This window comes from Crocodylus porosus, unplaced genomic scaffold (assembly GCF_001723895.1).
Source record: "Crocodylus porosus isolate Cpor-Errol unplaced genomic scaffold, CroPor_comp1, whole genome shotgun sequence".
Classification (NCBI taxonomy): domain Eukaryota; kingdom Metazoa; phylum Chordata; order Crocodylia; family Crocodylidae; genus Crocodylus; species Crocodylus porosus.
This window is the reverse complement of record NW_017728907.1, coordinates 61,760,409-61,783,221: the sequence shown is the minus strand read 5'-3', so window position 1 is coordinate 61,783,221 and position 22,813 is coordinate 61,760,409. Positions and strand designations below refer to the sequence as shown.

Below are 22,813 nucleotides of genomic sequence, written 5' to 3'. Positions count from 1 at the left end.
TTTAACTTTGCTGTCTTGCCTGAAGGACAAACAGTAGGATTTGCTGCACTATGCTTGCTAGTATCACCACATCCATCCTTCCAGGAGCACTGCAAACTTCAAAGATTTTGCTGCCTTAATATTTAGGTTTAAATCATCTAGCTAGACAGATTTAAATCAGCAGCATGTGGACACAACACTTAATTGAACCAGTAAGAGAACTGCCAGTCACAGACTAAAGCTGCACTCAAACATTTTTGAACCGTTCCCTTCTCTCCCTTAATATCAGGTTTACAAAAGAATTACAATACTAGCCAAAGGGGTGTAGGTTGTAGCCGAGCACTAAAGATCAATGTGAAGTTATTCAATAAACTGCCTTTACAATTAACCACGTTGGGACCAGGAATAGACGTTCTCCTGAACCAGTCCTGCTAGGACCCACTTTAATCGTTAGCTCACATATAGGTTCTTCTGAGGCACCACACTGTGCCTTTGAAATGCATCAAATCTGCCAACCTGTAATATTTCCTTAGGAAGAAGACAATTTCTTGTCCATTAGATGGGTTTTATGTACCTTTGTCCTAAACACTTAGACTTGTTTTGTTCGAGTTTTGATCTAAATTTGTTCAGCTGGAAAACTTAAGACCAAATGTTTCCTGAACGTTCATTAATTCCGTATACCTCATTTTTTGAGCAATTGACTCAACACACTTTGTCCGACTCCCAGAAGTGCTAAGAATCTGCGATTTCCCACAAAACGACCAAGAGTTCCATCTGGGCAACACCTCAAAGGACCAAGTTCCACATTCATAACCAAAAGGCCCTGCATAAAAATAAATAACTTGCAGGTTTGAAAAAAAACCTACGTTCCAGTGCGTCTCAGCCTTTCAGTTCGATCAGCTGTGTCTTTCCTCATGAGTCTGTGCACTGCATTATCCTTGCAGGCAAGGCCAAAGGGATGTGCATCCACAAGGTAGGAAAGGAGACCATGGAGAAGAGGATCTGGAGCCACTCTGCCACATCCATAAACTCCCAGGGCATGAATAATGGTGTTTAAAAACCAGCACTTTCTTCTGTATGCCAGAAAACAGATTCTCTGACAAATAACCGGGCTAGTGATAGGGGTCAGTATTTTGACATGGAGAAAAACAAAAAAACACTAACAAAAGGATTCAGATCACGTATGTTAGAGGCTGTCAGCAAGCTGGCTTTGCCTTATCTTATGGAGTAAGTTTACTCCAGATGGGATATATTTTACACCAGGTATCATTTCCCTGTGAACACATACAGCTGGGCCTCATCCAAATAATCGTATCAAAATACCACACCTCATCAAATTTACTTGTTTAAACATACTTCATGGTTTATACTGGACTCCATGAAGAACATTAAGCCAAATAATATGCCTGGCCTGCTTTTGTCCAAGGATTTTTTTTTTTAATTAAACCTACATTTTAGGTCAAACTTTACCTGATAATTGATGCTCAAAAGTGTTCTGGTAACAAGAATGCTGAATACATTTGGCCCTAGGGATGGGATATCTGGAACAGTAATATCATCACCACTCTAGAAATGTGTTTCAATTCAGCTGTAAATAACCCAAAATTCTGGAGTGAGCAGAGGTACTAAATATATTTTTCTCTACTGTCCTTTCTAAAAGAATAAGGCTTGGAGTCACTAATCCATTCCAGATACTGCTTTGCTATCAGTTTGAACTGTAACCATGCATTTCACAAATGGTTTGGGGAACCGTGGCCACATGTTCACGAGGAGCTAAAGTGTTTATTACTGCTTACAAAGTGGTTTTAAAACCCAGCAGGATATTGATATGTGCACAACAACTCAAAATGATATAAAGAGACTGCACAGATTCAATGCCACGTTACAACGGAAGAAAGTCTTTGCTTGGAATACACAACGCCTGATGCATCTTCTGCAATTGTAATATCTTCATATAAGATCTTTAGGAACAAAGAGGGGCAAAAAGTGCAGTTACAACAGCGGTGAAGAGTACGGCCTCTTGACACTTCGTTAAAGATGGACATGAGCCATCAAGTCTAGATCCAGACCTGTTTCCCATAATTGAGAATTTAGGGGGCTACAAGCTGCACTTTTTGGAGCATAAGGTATAACAATTTTAAATGTATACTTATATATAACATTTTAAAAACTGATAGTGTAACTCCTATCAGGTTGATCACTAGCAAGTTAAGGAGAAAACAAACAACCCTTACATGGCATCATGAATAATTGTAAATGTTATTGTTACAAATTATCCAGACTCTTCCTAAGCCAGACCCGTATCAGTAGTTGCCACTAGTCAAACAAAATACTTAGAACCACTGCTTGGGCACATGCAAACATTTTGCCACAGGTCACTAGTTGCAGTTCAGGTCCTATTACAATCTCCTGGACTTCCTGATGTGCCATGCTGCCAGTGGTACAGACAAAACCTGGCTTCCAATTTTACCTTTGGAAAATTAGAAAAATATAAAACAATTTTTTTCCCTTCCAGGAAGCATTTTCATAAATATTATATATGCATAACATTGGCATATTGAGGATTCAGGCAGGCAGCAAATAAAAGCCCCATTCACTGAAGCCAAGCTATCTAAAGTACAGTGAAACCACCAGTCTTGATTTTCCTTTCTATAAGCAAAGGAAAGATTTTACCAATCACTGTTAGCTGCCATCAGTTCTAGCTCTAGGTCAGTGGGAGACAACCTTTTTGGCAGGCATGCCATAAATTAGCTCTACACCCTCCCCGAGTGCCACTCTAATCCCCTTTCCCTGCTCAGATCAGCTGCTCTGCTTTCTGCTCCCTGTCCAGTCTGTTGCTCTATCTGCCACTGTGTTGCCATGGTCCTTCCAATCTAGTTTTCTAATTTCTGATAGCTGCCAGTACCAGAGGAAAATGCAAAAACCCCATAGTAGGCAATACTGTCAGCAAGTTAGTCCGTAAGTTTTTTCCCTAAACCACTGCAGTTAGTTATGTACCGAAACACAGTGCTTAATAATCCCTATGAAAAAAGTTACCCAGTCTAATGCAACTGTAGAGGCTCCATAGAGCTGTCTTTTTGAACCCAAATAAACCATTGGCCTCAATTACATATTGTGGCAGCAAGTTCCATAAGTTAATTAAGCTTTGAATAAAATGCTTTCAATGCAGCTGAAAGGCAATGAATTAAGAATAAACAGAAAAGAAGCCTCTTGTTTTGTATTATGCTTATATGGTTACTCCAATTATGTTGTAAAATAGGATTATTTGGGCAAGGGTTGTAGGATCAGGTCCACTGTCACACTGAAGTGCTAAATAACTATCTAAACATCTAAGATATCTGTAACTACTATGCAAAAGACTGTTCCCGAGCTAAAATTTCATACCTGCTTTATAGTTAGTTGGATACAAAAAGTAGCTGTGTCACATGATACATTTCTGTTATAGGTCCTCTCTCTCAATATTTTAAACCTGTCTGAGATCAATAAGGCTCTCCAAGGCAGGGCCTGTCATTTTCTACAATGGGCTGCTACCTAGCACAAATAGGTCTTTGACCTGCTTGGCCTCTAGACAACAAGCAATGCACATGTTAAATAATAATTAACGGTGTGCACTCCCACATGGTGTTCAGGCTGCTTTTACCTCCGTCAGTCTCAGGGCTGGTATTCAGGGTGCACTCAGTGCGAGGGCTCTCTGAAGACACAGCTGCCACGCTGGGATTTTGGGGTTGCTTTTGAGGGTGTTGACTATGAACGCTAAGCACACAGTGAAATGCATGCTTTTCCTTGTAGATTTTAAAAATTGACTTTATCATATCTCCAAGACATTTCAAAATTAAATACATTTGATTAAATTCAATACAAGGTTTTCCCTCTTTTCCAGTAAGCAAAAGGAGGGGAAAAAGTCCAACCAGATATCTGCTTGAGTTTCAGGAGAGGACTCAGATACTGTACCAAACAGGATGAAGGAAGAGAGCTTACACAGCTAAGAACACTAGCTTCAATAATATTTAAATCTAGGGACTATTACCCAAGTGCTCATCTATATTTATTTTGGATGAAAAATAAACACTGGTTTCATTTCTGTTTCTAGTCAATTCCTCTTGCAAGTTCTCACATAGAAATACAGCATTTTGATGCTGTGGTGGCACATCCCTCTCAAAGGCTTCAAAATAACTTTTAAAAATAGGATCCATATCATTCTTTACAGCTTTTACAAAGGCTTGTTTTAAAGAAAGCCTGAAATTTCAGGTTAAATGTGGTAAAAGCAAATGCAAAAAACATATCAGTAGCAAGAAGTGAATCTCTGCAAAATGACAGTCTTCTGAAGTAGGATTTTGATTGTGAAAATTGTCCACAAATAGAACTACTTTTAAGTCTTTAAGAATTAAATCAAATGTGTTAATAATTTCATCTGCTAATTCAATTTTCATGCTTCCTTTCTAGGATCCCAAATGCATTAAGATAATTGAGAAACATGTTAAGCAATTTAATATGTCACAAACACCAGACATGGAAAATTTGGTTAGATTTGTTCCCCAACTCCAACAGAAACACTTTCTGCTCTATATCATAATAAATTTGTTATTACTGTTTTCTTTGTGAGGCATGCAAGGTAGCAATCTAAGATGCATCTTGCAAATCCATAGCAATACTATCCATAACGCTCAATGCACGTCTTTGTTCAATGCCACACTTTACTTGAGGCAATACTTTGATAAGCTTATCATCACGCACTGAACTGACATTCTGCGATGACACAACGGACAACACTGCAAGGGGAATCAAGGATTTACATTCGTGATCTATCATCTCCCTGAAACACACTTTAGGAATTTTATTCATTTGACAAATAGTGAGAAGGGAAAAGCCCCCCCAAATGACAGGACTTGCTAAAACAGTATCAGGAATTAAATCTCTTTTGGATAGGGCTAGATATACTTTTGCAAAATAAAATAGATTAAAGTGATTTAATACGACAAAAAGAAATTCATTTGGATTCAGATCAATTGGCTCCCAGCATATTTAAGTTTTAGATCATTAATAAATGTGTGCGTTTTTAAAACTTATTCCTAATGCTATATGCTATTTAATCTATATATACAGTATAAATATAAAGTCCTTTTAGGATTAGAAAGCAATAATCTTAATTCTTGTAATAGCTAAACAACAACAAAAAGGTGATGGAACAGGAAAGTATTCACACATGCAAATACATTTGCATAGTAGCATCCAATTTCTGTACATTTCAAAAGATTATATACATGTTTTAAATCAACACTAGAGGTCTTTGTTCAATATGTAGCATAACTATTTTTATGGCTGACTGGAATACTATAATAGTCAGTAGTCAATCGAGAGTGGATTCAAAATTCTGCCTGTCATCTTTGAAAAGGCCAGTATTTTTGCATCACTGTATAGTGTGAAAATGAGAAGAATGGCAGTCTCTATATTTGCCTGTGTATATCCTGGTCACAGTCCCTTCCGGTTATCATCCTAGAGACTGTTAAACATGATTAAGAGTTTGATCTTATAGGCTACAAAATACCTGCTGTATGTTTTTAGAAAGCTCCTTTTCTCCATCTCCCACTCAACAGGACAAGATACAGATTTACATATGGCTGGAAAACCAGAACAGGTTTAAATATGTTCGGGAAACATCAGGAGGCTTTTGCCATATATGACCAGATCTGCATCCTTTGACCATTTCTAAGAACTACCTTATTGCACCCAGCAGGCCACATTTCATTTCAATGAACCCCAACCAAAATAACTAAATAAATCCCTGCTCCCCTCCCCCCCCACTGGCATCCAGAGACATTACATGAATAAGTCCTCTTCTAATGCATTTGCCCCCCCTCAAACTACTAGGATACACAGCCTTACAGCCAGACTGTAGAAGAACAAAATCCCATCTCAGCAGCTTAAAGAACACCATGGAATTGCATCCTTGAATAATGCCGAATTCAGGAAGTGAGTTTCCATGTCAATGACTTAAAGGTTAGTCAAAGGATTTTGATGCAGGCTACCCTATATTTACTCTGAACACATACATTTTATGCTTAAGATACTGCTATGCTACCATGAATCACTGGATACTTCTGCTTTATCATCCTGAGCAGAGCAGGCTAAATAGAAATTTGGCAACCCTCAGCAGCAAACACAGGACCAGGGATGTGAATGCAATAGTCTAACAAGCTGTATATTATACCCTAATCTGCAACATGCAAGTTTTGAAAAGCTTCAGACAGGATTTTTAGAGGGGGAACCTCCCCCCCAACCGCATGCAATTCGTACCCAGGCCAAGCTTCAGCATGCTTTCCCCTCATTCCCGCATCCCCGGCATTTAAAACACACAGAAACCTGCAAGAGCTGCTCAGAAAATTACCTACCTTCCATCATGGTGGCAGAATTGCATTCCTCAATTTCCAAGGAGCCTGAAAAAATGCAGGAGAATACGATTCCAGTTACCAGATGCTTAACGTAAGCCCTTAAAATAAATGTCTCAGATCCCTGATTTGTACAGCTGCCAGATGGGGGAGGGAGGAGGGGGGAAAAAAAGTGCTAAGGCAAAAGACAGGCCATGGATGCTGCTGTGTCTGTATCACCTAGAGGATCACAGAAGGATGCTGAGAGAGAAAGGGAGAGAGAGCGAGTGCCGGCTTAGCTCACATGCCTGCCAGTATCTCAGCCAATCCCTCCAGCTCTGTACCTTGTCACATGGTAGCCTGCTTGCATCTCCTGACACAATACCCCTGGAGAACACAAGAACCTATTTCCCATTTTTCCCCCCACTTTCACCAAATGCATTACCCTTTTTCGTACCTTATGACGCACTTCCCCTCTTTATAATCCTATTGCAGCAGCTGGGTGAACAAGATTAATTCTCAGGCACTGTCAGATTAGGAGGAGGCTCTGCCATGAAACGTGCACGTAAACAGGACTGCAGAAAAAAAAAATTAAATATTAAGCCTGAATAAATAGCCAGAGATTACATTATCTGCATGCAGCTCTCTAGTTACTACAATTCGATTCGAATAATGTCAGTACGTTCAGAGTGTCAGGTTCTGTAGATCACCGAAATCAGAGAGGCTGTAAGCTTGGCTTCACATTTGTGTCTGCTGATCCCTTTGCTCTCCCTCAGCCATTCAAGAGAAAAATCAATTGGACTGACGTCACATCATAAACAATTATCCCCAAAAGGATGATGCAGAAGAAATTTTACCCGGACCGCCTTCACGAGAGCCTTGGAATTAATTTTGCATGAAGAGCATCAGAGCCAAAGGGCAGGGAATTGCCATTAAAAAGAGGAAACAAAAGACACACATGAGGGAGTGGGGCTCTCAGATCAGACTGGAAATGCATGAGAATTTCAGTGGAAGGCAGGAGGGAAAAAAAACAAAGCTACGGGCAGCAGATTGCAGCTATTCAGCATGCACGACCCTAAAAACAAAACACAACCTCAATTAGCTTCTGCTCTAGCAGCTACCAGTGACATTTTTGAGGCGCTCTCACACAGAGAATACTACAATTAACCAGGTTTTCTTCCCTCCAGCCATGCTGTTGTCTTCCTGCTACTGGATTGAACATGAGACTGATACTGTAAACCGGGAAAGCGCGCTCAGTTACAGACACAAACTGCTACCTCTAATGAGTTCTCTGCCATTTATATCCACTACCTAGAGGTTTCCTATCATGCTTTATCAACATGAGTTTTGAACAAATCTTTATCTAGTTATTTTTTTACATCGGTCCATTATGGTGTGTATGTGTTTTTACTGTGTCTATAATTTTTTCGGCAAGGAACAGGGTCGGCTAGAACGTAAGCTTTAAATACACCCACAGGAGACAAAGTGACTTAATGTTTCTGTAAAAGTTATTGGGACTAGACAAGTTATGTCCTTGACACATCAGGATCTTTTTTGGCCATTTCCCCATTCCCAAAAGCTAAATTGGATTTAATTTTAGTGAAAAATGACTGAGTTTCCCATTCCGTTCCATTTCATGCCAATATGCAACATCCAAACCTGCAGGAGGAGACAGAGAAACTTCCCACAAGACTTCATTTAAAGGCAGTGGTGTTCACGCTTCTGGCCCTGTGAGCCAGGTAAGTGGCACAGGGCCAGCTTCTGTGCCCAGATCAGGCCCCGTGCCATCACCACCTGACCCCTACACTCAGACAGTGCTGTCTTAGCTGGCCCCTGGGCACCAGGGTCAGCCTTGTGCAGCCTTCCCAGTCTTACATGCCCAATCTAGTACATAGGGCCATGCTATCATGCACCTGGCTGAGGCTAGACATGCACTTGGCTGGGGTCATCTGACCCCAGTGCTCTTTCCTGCCCATGGCAGGGGGTTGGACTCGATCTACGGAGATCCCTTCCAACCCAAACATCTATCCAGCCCACACGATTAACCGAGTCTGCTGTGAATCTCCTGGAGCATGCTAATTAGTGTGCTCCAGCAGCCTCCGCGTCATGTGTATTCAGCATCCCCACTTTTTGAAATGGTGGTGGGTGTGCCTTAAAGTTCAAATGAGCTTTAGTTAAAGTGCCCCTGCTGCCATTTTGAAGTGTGGGATGCTGAATACATGTGATGCTACAGATGCTTAATTACAGCAGCTCTCAGAGCCACTCTCATTAAAGAGTCCTCCCCCCCTTCCACCTCAGAGCACATGTATAGACATCCTAAATGACAGCCCAGCAGCAACTCCATCAGTGGATCAGTAGTATTACAAAAGTATAGTTAACCAACCATGAATGCAATTTATCAGCTGGAAATAGAGAGAATTAATGCCATGTGGCCAGCCAATTCTGTAAACCAACTTAGTTGCACATACTCCTCAGACCAGTGTGAAAAACTGTGACGTTAAGGAAACAAGGGTGGCACGGTTATTTGTAAGGCTTGTAAGCTTATAATCCAAAGAGTCAAGACACACAGAGGCAGGAGGGGGAGAAGACACTACACATTATTGTCCTGATTTACAGACAGGAAACTCAGAAAGTGGGATTAAGCATCATGCAGACAGTTTGTGACAAAGCCAAGAGCTAAACTTGGATCTCTTGAGACCTGGTCCAATGTCTTAACCAGAAGGTCATACTCTTTCTTTCATTTCTATTTCCCTCACTTGTCAAAGACAATTAGCTATGTCCTTCTTTAAATTTAACCATGTCCTCCTTTCTGTTCTAACTAAAAAATATATCAGAAACTTTTTAAAGCCCAGAAACCTTTAACTACTTCCTCTCTCTAAGCCTAAGAACTGACTGACATCTTTTCTTTCATACAGGAGAAAAAACAAAAGTTTCTTATTTTATATAGCACTGCCCAGGAAACCTGTTACATTTTTAAAAAATAATATTAAATTTAAATGCAAGTGTAAAAAAACAAACAAACAAAAAAACCCCGAACTTGTCAATAAAATAAAAATCATATCCCCACCCCCCCGCCAACCAAATGATGGATTCTCAGTCCTAGGAAATACAGAGCAGGGTGAGTAAGGAAATCACATATAACTAACCGACTGCATTAAATATTAATGTCTCCCAAATCATATGGCTTCACTAACTGTCATGTTTTATTACTAACTCAGCTGAAGCTAATCAAATGCTTCCAAATAGTTTAGGTATAGGTCTGGTACAAGTTTGCGGTTGTGACTATTCTTTTTAAAAAATTCAGTTTGTTGGAACCCACATTTTAAAGGAAGAAAATGCACAAAAAAAAAATAAAAATTGAACCATATTTGCTCAAGTCCCAGTTAAATAGGGTTTGCTAGACCTGATGAGGTATTATCTACAGTAAAAGCTTTGTTATCTGGTTATGCCGGTTAATTGAGGCCCGAACAGGCCACACTGCCACCCCTCCCACGGGCCCTGAGGGACAGCCTGCTATTCCCCAGGCTATGGGGACTCAGCGAAACTGGGAGTGCCATGGTGGGCACTTCTTGTTTCGCTTTTACCATAATAGAGCATGCCAGTTTGTAAGGTGCCGGTTAAGGCACCTTTTACTGTATTTGTTTGGAGTCCCAAATCCCCATAGCAGCAGGGAAGAGACAAGGGTCCTGCCCTACATGGATGACCTTAACATCCTATGCAGGGACAAGTGGTCAGTCAAAAGAGTGCTAAAGCATATGTAGGTTTACAAAGCAGTGGCAGGAGGCAAGATCAACATGAGCAAAAAGCACCTGCCTGATGCTGGATGAACTCAGGGATTAGGGGTCTCCATCCCCCACAAGGGGATCAAGATCCTTGGGGTAGGAGTTCAAGCCAGAGTTAAATGGATGGACAGCATAAGAAAAGACAGAGGCCAAAGTGATGCAGAGGCTGGGATTTTGGCACACGCACTGCTCCTTACACTGTGCTGGTCTTCTCCCCATTGAAACAAATGCCCCACAGAATGCAAAGGAACATGTGCATCTTCTTCTGGGTATCCAGATGGGAGAAGGTGGTGAGGAAGATGCTGTACAAGACCAAACAGACCAGGGGCAAGGGAATGCCAGGTATCCTGCTGTTTCTCTGGGCCAAGTACATGAGCCAGATCTGTAAGCTGGTGATCAGGGCAGAGACTAAAATGGCCCATCTCATCAGAGACCATGCACAATGACTCTCAGTACAATGTCTCTGCTGAGACACTGGTGAGAGCACACACCACCCAACAGGAGACCGTGGACCATGGAGTAGCCAATGTTCTACAAGGTCCTAGACAATTTCTGGAGCAAATACGGCCTACTTAAAGAAGGCCCTGCAACCATGACCTACCACAAGAAGATGCAAACAGTGGTCAGAGCCAGAGACAGACTGTGAATCTGCTCCCAGGGACAGCTGCAAAGCCATGCAGGAACAAATCTTTCACAGGGGTCTACAGAAAGACCACAGGGACTTGAACTGGCAAGTCGCTCACCGGGCACTCCCCATGTGGGCTCTGAGACGCAAAAAAGGGCAGAGAAGCCAACCCAATTGCCCCAGAGAAACCTCCCAGAGGAAAGCAAAAATGATCGATCACCTCCTGTGATTCTCCCCTTTTGCCAAGGGGGTATGGAAGAAAGTAAATCTGTTCCTCTGAATGGCGACAGGGGTCAAGACCATGACCAGAGGGGCAGTGCTGTACAGGCACCTGACCAAACAACAGGAGTCCCTGTCAACCCACTTTGATCAGTTCATCTCCTGTATCAGGAGCAGCCTGTGGAAGGCCAGGAAACTGCTCATGTATAGGACACACAAAGAACTCAGCTGAGGACTGTGTTAAAATGGGACTGAGTGAGCTGCAGGCACAGTACCAAAAGATGGTAGAAGCCAATAAAGAGGAGGTCACAGAAATCATCTGGAAGAAGGCCCACTGGCATAGACTGTGCAAAGATAACCTTTCTGGGGAAGAGAGCAGGAATGATGAGGAAGAAGTCAGGGACAGCGAAGGAGGAGGATTGAGTGACGAGGACAGTGGAGGAGATGACAACAAAAGACAATGATGAGGACAGTGACAATGACAATGGAAAGTGACAGAGACATGGACTAAAGACTTAGGAAAAGGAACAAAAGGAGGGCAGAGGGAATGGAGACAGGCCAGAATAATTATAACAATTTAGGAAATGCAGAGGTGCGGGGCAGCAAGAATGGTAATGGGTATGAGATGCTATGAAGGTGTGAGTGCTTGAGGGCCTGTCAAGTGAACCAGATTGGTCATGAGACAAGGCTGGAAAAATTGTAGTGTACACAGATATATCTATTTATACATATAGAAACAAGGTTTTGCAACAACAACAACAAATTTGGTCTTTTGGCTAAGCTTAAGTGTTTTTAGCACCAAAGGGAAGATGCTAGGGCTGGCTCTGGCCCTAGCAGTACCAGCCTGCTATTGTAGTACCTCCAGAGGGAGCACCTACCTGTTTTTCTAAAGGGCCCAAACCAAACCAAACCAAACCAAAAAAGTTTCTATCAGCACATTTGCCCATCACCATGCATTTTATAGTGATACTCATCGTTGGCTACATTTAATCAACTACATAGCTGGTTTCCATTGCAGAGCACAAGCTGCTTTGACAGAAGTTTAATGATAGACAATGTATTTAGTAAGATTTCCTTAATGAGAAAATTATAAAATAAGGTGCTCCCCCCTGCCCAATGCCAATTGGGGATGGAAAACCTGATCTTCTATTTGAGTATATATGGTAAAATGCAAGAGAAAGGCTTTCTTATGCACAGATCCTGGAGGTTTAACCAGTTCCTCATGTTGGAAACTAACTTGATACAAGTTGAGAGGAATCATTCAAAATAGTAGGGGGTAGAAGGGTAGATTACTTAACACACAGCTTGTGTCATCTTCACTAGGAATTCCTATAGTACACATAACTCCGCCATTTTCAGCTGTTAACCATGTCACCAAGGGACTGGGAAAGGAAAAAGATAGTATGGGCAGCTTTTACATTTAAATTTTATCAGGAGTTAAAATATCTCATTGGACACATTTTTTTCCCCATTTATTTCTATTAAATGCACTCATTTGATTCTCTTTCCAGTATAAGAGCTTTTAGTTGGTTTCCTACTGCTCTGATTCAATTAGCAATACATCTGCACATTGAAGACTAGCATATGTGTTTCTTGAATGAACATATTACTCTTTACCTTTCACTCCACCACTTCAATCATTTTATCAGCTTAAAGAGGACACCTGCAATTGACTGGTAAAGTATTTGGTTATGGAAGTGCCCAGGTTGAAGCTAGTCAACGATTGGTGTGACTATCCAAAATAAACAACATTTAAAATTTTATAAATCTATTTAATTTAACAAGGATTAAACCCTGTGGTGTGTACAGGTGCCCCACGAACATATCACAAATGCAGGATCCAGTGTACAATACTCTACTTACACAGCAAAAACCCTCAAAGGCCCTAATCTAGGTTGAGCTCTACAATGCAAGAACTAGGGCCGTGCAAACTTCAGTCCCCAATTCGATTTGGTGGAGATTCGTCCCGATTTGGAGGCCAAAGCTCCAAATCTGAATCGATTTGAAGGACCCTTTAATCTGTCTGAATCTAATCAGAATCCTCCAAATTGATTCAGAGAGATCTGGCGATTCTGACGTAGATACAACTTAAAACATTTTTTCTACATACCTCTAGGTAGCAGGTGGTTCACGAACACTGCAGTGTTGGGGCACATGAAGTGTCCCACAGAAGTGCAGGGGGCTCCCCCACTTCCAGGTCCACCGGGGAGCATGCAGGGGGGGACGCCCCACCCCTGTCTGGCTCAGCAACTGGTGCCTCCTGGGTCTGGAGAGGGCACCTGGGGTCCTCCTGAGGCTGATCGCCGAGCCGGGGGGGGGTGCAGGGAGCCCCCTTGCACGCTCCCCGGCGGACCTGGAAGTGGACTGGAAGTACTTGCGATCCACTTCCAGATTCGCTGCCAAGCAAGTGGAGGGCCCCCTGCACTCCTGTGGGATGCTCCATCTGCCCCAGCATCGCAGCGACCACAAGCCGTGCTAGTACCTCGAGGTATGTAGAAAAAACATTTAAAGCAGTGTCTATGTCCAAATCGCTGATTCGCTGAATCAGCATTGAATCTGAAGATTGGGATTCGGTCAAATCAGATCAGGGACAGCGTTCGAAATCAACTAATTGAACCGCTGTCCCCCATTTGGGCTCTGAATCGAATAGGGCCCGCTTCACAAGCCCCTAGCAAGAACTCATACAGAGCTATATAAAAAGATGCAGCCCCTTCCCTGAAGAGCTTAGATCCATCAGATCTTATTTCTTAGGCTGCTCTAATACTGTGTGGTTTCCCCATACTAGATAAGAATGGAATAAAGAAATTAAGGTGTCACTGAAAAAAAAAATACTTAAAGATCAAGAAGGATAAGGAGCGGCCAATGTCAAAAGCTGGCCTTTACCTCAAAGATGAGACCCTTACAGAGGGACACCACAGATATTATACCATGTAAACAGGTAAAAACAGAGCTGTGTGTGGTGTAACAGCTTATAGAGGACACACATGTTTCCATGTCTGCTCCAAGGGGGTAATAGATATAGATAAGCTTTTAACTGATATTAGGGATATTCAAGCAGGTGAGTGCTCCCACAACTGGGAAAAAACACTCTTAAAAAGAAAAATGTTGGAAAGGTTGCAAAGATATTCAGCAGTGGTGGCCCTTCCTGCAAAAAGCCTACGTCGTTGTGTATGCAGCTTTGATGACCTTTTCTTTGGTCCTCAACACAGGTCATCTCACGCATCCAGTCCACCTAGCATTTGTAGCTGTAGCCTCTCTTTTGGTTAGTTCAGTTTCCTGTATATAGAGCATACATGACCCAACCAGCTTTCACCACCCAAGATAGGGGTTGGCAACCCCCCTCCCCTGACATGGATGTCAGATTGTGGCATGCAAAGGCACTTTGCTAGGAACGCATGCTTTGTGGTAGATGGCAGGGAGGGGGCCAGGGCTGCACTGTCACAACAAGAATCAGGCCCCTTGCAGCTCCCCTGTCTACCCCTGGCACACCAACATCTTACAAATTGAGGGTGCAGGTGTTTTTGGCACTCTGCCCAAAAATGTTGCTGACCCCTGTTTTAAGATAAGCCACCCAGGATGCTATTCATCTTTTCTTAGTACAGGAATGTATCATAATTGCAGATTTACTTATATTGGGTGTGATCAGGCCAGCCATATTAAATTATGTTTCTGGTATCAGTTTTCCTCCACCTCTCTTTACACCCTAAAGCACTAAAGAGGAAATGGCATTTCATTGTTTGTATGCAAGTCAGTTCTCCATGTACTACTGTACAGACTGCAGAAAATATAACCTATCTATCTAACTAAAATAAGTTAGTTGCAGCTCAACTGCATTTAGTGGAATTAGCATCCATTTAAAAAGGGGTGAACATCCTTTTCAAAGAATTGAAAATATTAGACCTGACTGCAGTGCTCTAGCGTTAAAATCTTAATCCTCAAAATAATTAAAAGCTTTTTAAGACACAGAACCATGTCGTACATATGATCTCATGTAACCACAATTTCAGTCTGTTAAGACCTTCCAACTCAGTCCAACTTACAAACCTTATTCCTCCTTCTGTACAGCACATTGTCGTCTTTTGCAGGATTTATATTCCTATCGGTATTTCCAAAACAAGTGAAAACAGGCATGTCTTTTGCTGGAAACCTGTCTTCAGTGCTGGGTAACAGACCAATATATTATCTCCCCTGGTAGCAGGACTATAGAAGCAGTCTGGGAGAATTTGTCAGTTTAATTTCTAAAGTTATAATCACTACCATATTACCCTGGTATTCATTAAGTGTGAATAAAGAGGAGGCTGGAAACTGGTTTCCAGTTATTTTTGAAGCATTATTCTATGCCCTGGTTTTCCCATGAGAAGAACAATCTACACCAAGGCTAGGTACAAATGTTCAAAAAGCCCGAGGCATATTTGAACCAACTTACATGGGTCTGATCAAGCAGACTATGTTAGCTTGGGAACAAACAGAATACAAGTTTGCCCCTACTTGTGCTGGGACAGGGGTCTCTGGGTTTTGTCCAGGGTAGGGGTGCAGGTGTCTGCCCCAGTCAGGATAGAGGCGGGGAGGTAGTGGGGTTTGCAAGCTGCTGGGGGAGGTAATGCCAGCAGCACACATTGCATTCCCAGCCCAGGTCAGCAGAGCACAGAATGCCCCCCTGCCCCAGTTCTGTCCCAGCGCCAGGACCGCGTGCTAGACTGGCTCCAGGAAGGGTTCGGAGGATTTCCATCCCCTCCCCAAATGAGTGCCGAGTTCTCTGAAGTCCCTTCCCCTGTAGCTACACAGCTCCCCCCCACCTCCCAGGGCCTGGAGCCCCATGGCTGCAGGGGAACTGGGTTCTGGCTCCAGGGAGGAAATCCTGAGGCCTTCCCAGAGCCACTCCAGCACATGGTCCTGGGGCTCAGACAGAACTGGGACAGGGGAGCGACATACTGTGCCCTACCAACCCTGTCTCTGTGCTACCTTTGGCCGACAGCTAGGGAGCTTTGGGGCAGAGCCTGCTGTGCATTCAGCTGGAGAACCTGAGCCCAAACCGTGCTGCAGTGCACCTCCCTGCAAGAAGAGGCCACAAAGCAGCCCAGGATGCCGGAGGACAGCAACTTAAGCTGAGTTGGGAGGGGACCTGGTATAGGAGTTTGATAGACCAGTCTAACTTAACCCAATTAAAGCCTGCAGTTCACATAGACTCTGCTGGCAGTTGCAGATGTTCAGCTCTTCAAAGGATCCGGCACCTAACAAGCCACACGCTACATTGAAAGGAGTGCTCATCTGCATAGAAGAGCCAGGAGTAAGGGCTTATATTTTATTATCTATAAATAGACTGTCAACACACAGCTTCAATCATGGCTTGATTAGTTAAGCTTTCATCCTACATTTGAGGATGCTACTAGATTGTCCTAAATTAACCCTTTCAACAAAAGACCCCATCAGTAACCACACCATCACAATCTACTTTCTGCCCTTTCCAAGGGGCCAGGAGGTTATCAATCTGGTCTCAGCTAGACTAAATTGAGCGCCAAACCCAAAAAAGTTACCCAGAGAACACTTTGCTAGTAACTCCCCTATCTTTTAAAAATAGTTTAATTTTAATTCTGTATTTAGTGGCCAGTCAGGTTTCAATAATATTTTAACCCTGCTTCCTACGTACTGTGCTCCAACATCAGATCAAGTCCTCATTTGGACCCTCAGCAGGGTAGACGTGCCTCAGCAGCATCCATATAAATATAAAACAGCCTAAATTCAACCAAGTAAAAGAAAAAAAAGTGAGTCATACATATGCATCACACATCTGAAAATAAAGTCATGCTTTAGATACGTGTGACTGGTCCTTCTTGTAGCAGATGCATGCCTTGCTCCTCCTCTGCTGTTTGCTCTCAGTGGTACTCCCCATATGGATCACTAGACAAGGTGCCTTCTGGACATGGACTGCTGAATACAAGGAGCTTTAGGTTTTGCATAGAGAGGGATTTGCTAAATAAAGCTTAAATCCATCGGCTTTATCCCCAGTCAGGATATGGCAACAATAAATCCCATAGTATTAATGGAAATAACTGGGTAGTCAGTGAATTGTTTACATATTAGCATATGTGGTTTGACAACCATTTCTCTAATCCATAATTATAGCATTTACTAAAAATAAGCTCATACATTTATGTTATTTTAAATGAAAACAGAAAGTGGAATCTATGGAAGAGGTCTTACATGCTGAATGGCTAATTAGAAGCAGGAAACTGCAATTAAACAGATTTCATGATTTCTCTTCATTTGCCTAGAAAATACATTTGTAACAATTAGTCACCATTTGTGCATCTGATAAAAATACAACTGTGTAGACAGCAGTGATGATTTCTTCTGTGTTATACACTGCAGAATAGTATTAATTTGCCTTAGGTTACAAATGAATGCACACAAGGAATTTCACATTGGCATTTATTGTACTGTGAACACAAAATTTGTACTTTATTAGGAGATTGCTTCTTTTCAATTATCTAGGGCTGAATTAAATTTATGATAAAAGTTTTTTTTTTGTTCGTTTGTTTTTATAAAAGGTTCCTTTTTTTCTTTTAAAACAGTGTTTTCTGTAATGTCAACCAAGTTACTTGATTGCTATTGTCTATGCCAATACAGGGTATCCTCACTGAAACTATTGCATCTAAGTTCATAACTATGCTAAAAAGAGGCCAGGAGATATTGCTTAGAAAGCTAGTTGGATAGACAGGTCTTCAAAATGACTATGCACCTCTTAAAGGATAACATCAGTAACAAGCTGTCACTCAGCCTATCTAACCGGTGTCGGATTTGATGCCAGCCTGGCCTTTTAAAGCTGGAAGTGAACTTAATATTTTACAGTGTTTTCTTGAAAGTCACTGTTTTTTTCACTACAGGATAGATGCTGGGTACCTTCTAAGAGCTTATGAAGCCTGACAGATGCAAAACTTTGAAGTCTGGTACCTCCCAATTATGACAGTGAACTAATGGACTTCAAAGCAGACCACAGGGATAAAGATAACTTTTCAATTACATTTTTTTTAACATTAATTTCTCCAATGTAGGATGGTCATGTGTTACATACGATTAGCATCTTTTCATAGGTTCTATAGGTTTTCTAAACCTATAGAAAACTGGTTCCAGGAACAGGAAGTTCTTACCATCCTCTTATTTTCTTAAAATATAAAACGTACTTTTTGGGACACAGCTGCTCCTTGCTGTACAATAAAAGACAGTTACCTTCTGCTCCATTAGTTTCATGCTCTATTCATTCTGCCAGATTTCTGGCATGTCTTAGTTTGGAGGATTCTGTCTTTCCCTATACACAATGAGCAAGTGTATAATTTCTCTCTCAACGATCTACTTTATTTTTGTGCTGCCTTGCTTTGCTTGTTTCCATTAATCTAAAGGTCTCCAAAAGGGAACGCACTCTTCCCTACAGTGCATGATGCTCCAACCTGGCTTCACCAGTTGGTCACTAGTTCTGCATACAGAAGTTTATAGCATGCAGATGCCATAGCCATAGGATTTTAATAGCTGCATTCAGCCCGTGGAGCTATCCTAAACAGTTTCCTAGTGCAGGTTGCCTCACACTGCTATCCCCCCCCAGTTCTCACCTACTTCTAGATGAATAGTCAGGTTTTTAAGAGGCCTCAGCTCAACTTCAGACACTGCAATACATGGTCACACAGTGTGTGTATATTGAGTGCTGAGCACCTTGTAATATTTGGCTCCATCTGACTGCTCCTTTAGCAGTGGCTATTAGCATTCAAGGACTTATACTGTCAAAGGGAAAAGCAGTGCTTGGTTAGCACAATGTATCATTTGAGTTTGTTTCTGTTCACTGATGCAAGCTTGGGGTCTTAGGATATTTAAGGATTTTTAGGGTGATCTCTTTTATTGAACTAACTGCATGGCCAGAATGAAGTTAGACAAGCAATTGAATGCAGGCATTGTTCATCAGGTCCATGCAGTCAATGTAAAAAGCAGGGAGAGGAGAGGGAGAGGTCACCCTAAAAACCCTGGCCTCTACCATAATTCCTGGATCGTCACAGCTATAACATCACTCTAATACTAATCTTAAGATATTTACCCATTTTTATATGCTGATCGACAAAGTTTTTGAAAAACAGAAATAATGATATAAACTATTAAAACAAGCAGAAGCTTCAAGACTCAGACTCCGCACATTGCTGGTCTATACATATTGCATAGTCTTACTACTCTTTCCCATGTGCCCCATGGACTTTTCTCCAATTATTGGTTACTCTCAATCATTGCATTTTGCCTTGGACTAGCACCTGAATAGCATTCATGCACAGAAGTAGCTTTAGTCAGGTGAGTAAAATTATACAGTGTGTGCATAAGGTGCCAACCCTGCTAGAAGCACTGTGACTGGACTGGTTGGGACAAGGATTATGGCTTTCCATACGACCACACACAGCCCAGTAGCATGGGCTCCTAGTCCAAATGTTGTCAAAATACAAAAAAAACACAACAATTTTCTACCAGCCAGCTACTTCCATGGCATTACTTGAAGCCATTTCTGCCTACAGACATAACATCTAGCTGTGGGGAAAGAATACTTTACATGGTCAGTTTGCCTTACATAATGTTTATATTTTGTAAATACCCAATAAGGAGATAAGAAAAAAAATCTGTCATTTCAGTCTTTCACAAATGGTCTGTTACACTGGAAAAAGCTAGAACTCTTCATCTTCACCACTTTCTCACTGTTAGCAAACTAAATGTATAGTCTAAAACTTGCACTGTATGTAACATCAGGAAGGTCACAGTTTCTGCAATGGAGAATTCTACAGAAATACAGTATCCAGGGAAGGGTTTTCAATCTGCAGATCAATTCAGTGGTCACTTGGTAGCCAGTTTATACAAGATTTATAAGGTGTTGTCACAGTAGGCACGTAACATGAACACTTAAGGAGCAATATAATACTGTAGGAGCAGAGCCTGCCTTATTTAATAACTATCCTTGTAAGCAGAGACAATTAGCCTATGCCCTCAAGCACGCAAAGAGCAATGCAAGCCCTGCACGTGCCTTAAAACTTGGCATTTTGTCCTGAGTGCCTTTGTTCCCCCCCCCACACCTATTGTTTCAGTGCAGTTCTAACTTCTACCCCAAGCAGGAAACCTCCCTGTGCACTCACCTCGACAAACTGCATCTACAGTTTCTCTTAGACCAAGAGAACAAGTCTGAATGACAAAAGGCAGACACACAAGTGCTATTCCTTCCAGAGCACCAATATGAAATGTGTCTGATGAACTCCAAAGCAAGCCGTGCAGTAAAAACCAGGAGGGGAGCGAGATCCGAGATGGGTGTATTCTTACCTGTGCTAGTCACTAGCTGTGATCGTGCTTCAGCAGTTGGGAAAGACTTCCTGTGAGATTCACATCCCTCCCTCCTCCTCAAAAGCTTATAGAGTGCTCCCAGGGGTCATTGGGAACATTTATTATTTTTCCTCCTGAGTTTGCTCATCTTGGAATATTAGATTACATTTAATCTGAAATCTAATTTGAATTAAAATTTGGAAAGATACCTCAAAAATGTGTTTGAAAAAATCCCAGCAGCTTGGTTAAAGACTATTTGACCCACATTACATGAAGGATAACAATTAATGTATTTCAGCTGTTAGAAAAAACAACAACCAGGAATCATGCTTCTCAAACCAGGATCAGAGTCCCAAGTCTGCAATTAAGGGAAATCCTGCTTTCTCTTGGGACATTAGGAATGAGTTTGCTCCACAACCACAGGCCAGGCAAGTTTCCTAATGCATTTTGATGCTACTGCCGTGTACACAGAAGCTGGGCAGTTTCCCTGGAGCCCTTTGATGATGGTACCAGATCTCAGAGAAGGCTGAAAAGCTCAAATTTTCCTTTAACATCCTTTGTGGCAAGATCAAGAAAACTAGTTTTCAACTTTTAAAAGACTCTTTTCTTATACCCAGGCTGTGTGATAAGTCACATATTATCAAGCAGTTTTTTGGGGGGTCATGGGTTTTTTTTGGGGGGGGAGGGGCAGCAGTGAGATGTGGTAGGTGGGGAAAGGAAAGATGTGTAGGAGAAAAAAGGGTTTTGCACTTCCCCTTCCTAGTGAGCTTTGGTTATGCTTTTGCAGCATGCTCCTACTGACCTGATATTCTTATCAAGTCTGGTCACCAATTAGATTAAGGGCCAAATGAATTAACTCTGCAGTACCTCTCAAAACAGAGGAAGACAGCTGTTGGCAACGCACATCCTTCATTAGAAAAAAAAAAAAAAAAAGCCAACACACCCTGTAACTGTTTCTTGGATCCTTGGCAAATAATCCCTAGCTATTGATCAGACTAGAGACCAGGTTTATTTAAATCCAGAAATCTTTTCATTTGACTATAGACTCCTCAAAGAGGTCAGTTCTTCCCCAGAGCTACCAGTCAGAAGCCATTTGTCTGAAATATTTGTCTGCAGGCAAGACGAGCCTTACACAGTATTACAGGAGACTTGAGAATTAGTTAGCAGGTACCATTGTCTTCAAGTCCCCGTATGCCAGCTCTTACCTCATCCATCTCTATGAAACACACACCACTCTTATCTTTCTTCTTTCCATTGCCTGCTTATTTCCGTTTTCAAAAGAGAAGATTCAGAGCTGCTAGTTCCTGCTCCAGTGGTATGGTTTCCAGGAGGGCACTATAGCCAGAGAGATGCAATGCACACGCTCAAAACCAGCTGTCTGCAATACTTCGTTTATGGTTTCTTTTAGATTTGAAATGCAGGCTTTATTGGCCAGTATTGGTCTAATTATATAACCCCAAGGGAGTGATCAGATTAGGCCTTTGTCTTCCAGTGCAGGAGGGACAAGTGTGCTTTGTTTTTATAGATGAAAGCCATAAGCATAACCTAACCTGACAAGTCAGGACTCAGTAGCCTGAATTTTACCTCCCTGTGCTGCTGTCTCAAGAAGGGGGGGCAGGAAAGCAGGCAGTTCCTTTTCTATATTGCATGTGCTATAGCTGTTTGTAATCTAGCTTGCTTATACAGAGATACTCTCTCCTATTGAATGGGAGAGATGAGAACCAAATTTACAAAACACCTTGGATGCATTATGCCAAAATAAAGCACTGCTTTACTTCTAATAGCTATAACATCTTGTAGTCATGTGAAGTGGTAGATCATTTGATCATAGAGGAGACCATTCAAGAGAAACAGGCATCTAAAACAGTCTTCATTCTTAGTGTACCCCATGAACAACAGTGAACCTAAACGGGTAGGGGGGTGATAAGGGAAGGAAGGAAAGTAGCAGCTAAAATGAAGAATGATTAAAAAAAAACAAACCACCCAAACAAAGTGACAGGCTTCACATTTGACCTTGTAGTGAATCCCTACCTCCAGGATGGGTTGGCAAAGTCCATGTAGTTCTATATTTGTTGGTGCTTCCTTTCAGTTTATAAATATTGCTTTTTTAATGGAAAAATATAATTATTTGGCCTAAACCTTCAAATTATGCTACCAACTTTGAAGGAGCTTAATGTGTGTAGACCCCTACATCTAAAGTGCTCTCTCCAACAGGTTGACGATGCAGGACTAGGGCCTAAATCTGTTCTAGCTACCACTCCATATCCGAGTTGGAGAATGAGATGCAAAATAAATAAATAAAAAAAATATCAGCTAAGAGACTGCTTTAATTTCCCAATACTCTACAACTGGAACTCCGTTGTAGGACCTCCACACTCATTTGGAGGGCTGCTGCTCACTAGCATGAACAGGGCCCTCAGTAAGTGCAAAGGTCTTAAAGTAGGGCAAGATGCAGTGTTGCACATCCCATTCAGAGCCTAGGGATGAGGCAGTACAAATGTGGATTTAAA

At 41.8% G+C, this 22,813-nt stretch overlaps 1 protein-coding gene across 1 annotated transcript in view; it reads right to left on the bottom strand.

The window, feature by feature from the left end:
• The window catches only part of SGIP1 (SH3 domain GRB2 like endophilin interacting protein 1), a 200,262-nt gene that overhangs the window by 168,709 nt on the left and 8,740 nt on the right, over positions 1 to 22,813 (bottom strand). Inside the window, exons 2-3 of the mRNA XM_019531590.1 lie at positions 6,802 to 6,919; positions 6,369 to 6,413 (exon numbers count right to left, since the gene is read on the bottom strand). Coding sequence (XP_019387135.1) covers positions 6,369 to 6,378 — 10 coding nt within the window. The 5' untranslated portion in view covers positions 6,379 to 6,413; positions 6,802 to 6,919. The remainder of the gene's footprint in view (positions 1 to 6,368; positions 6,414 to 6,801; positions 6,920 to 22,813) is intronic.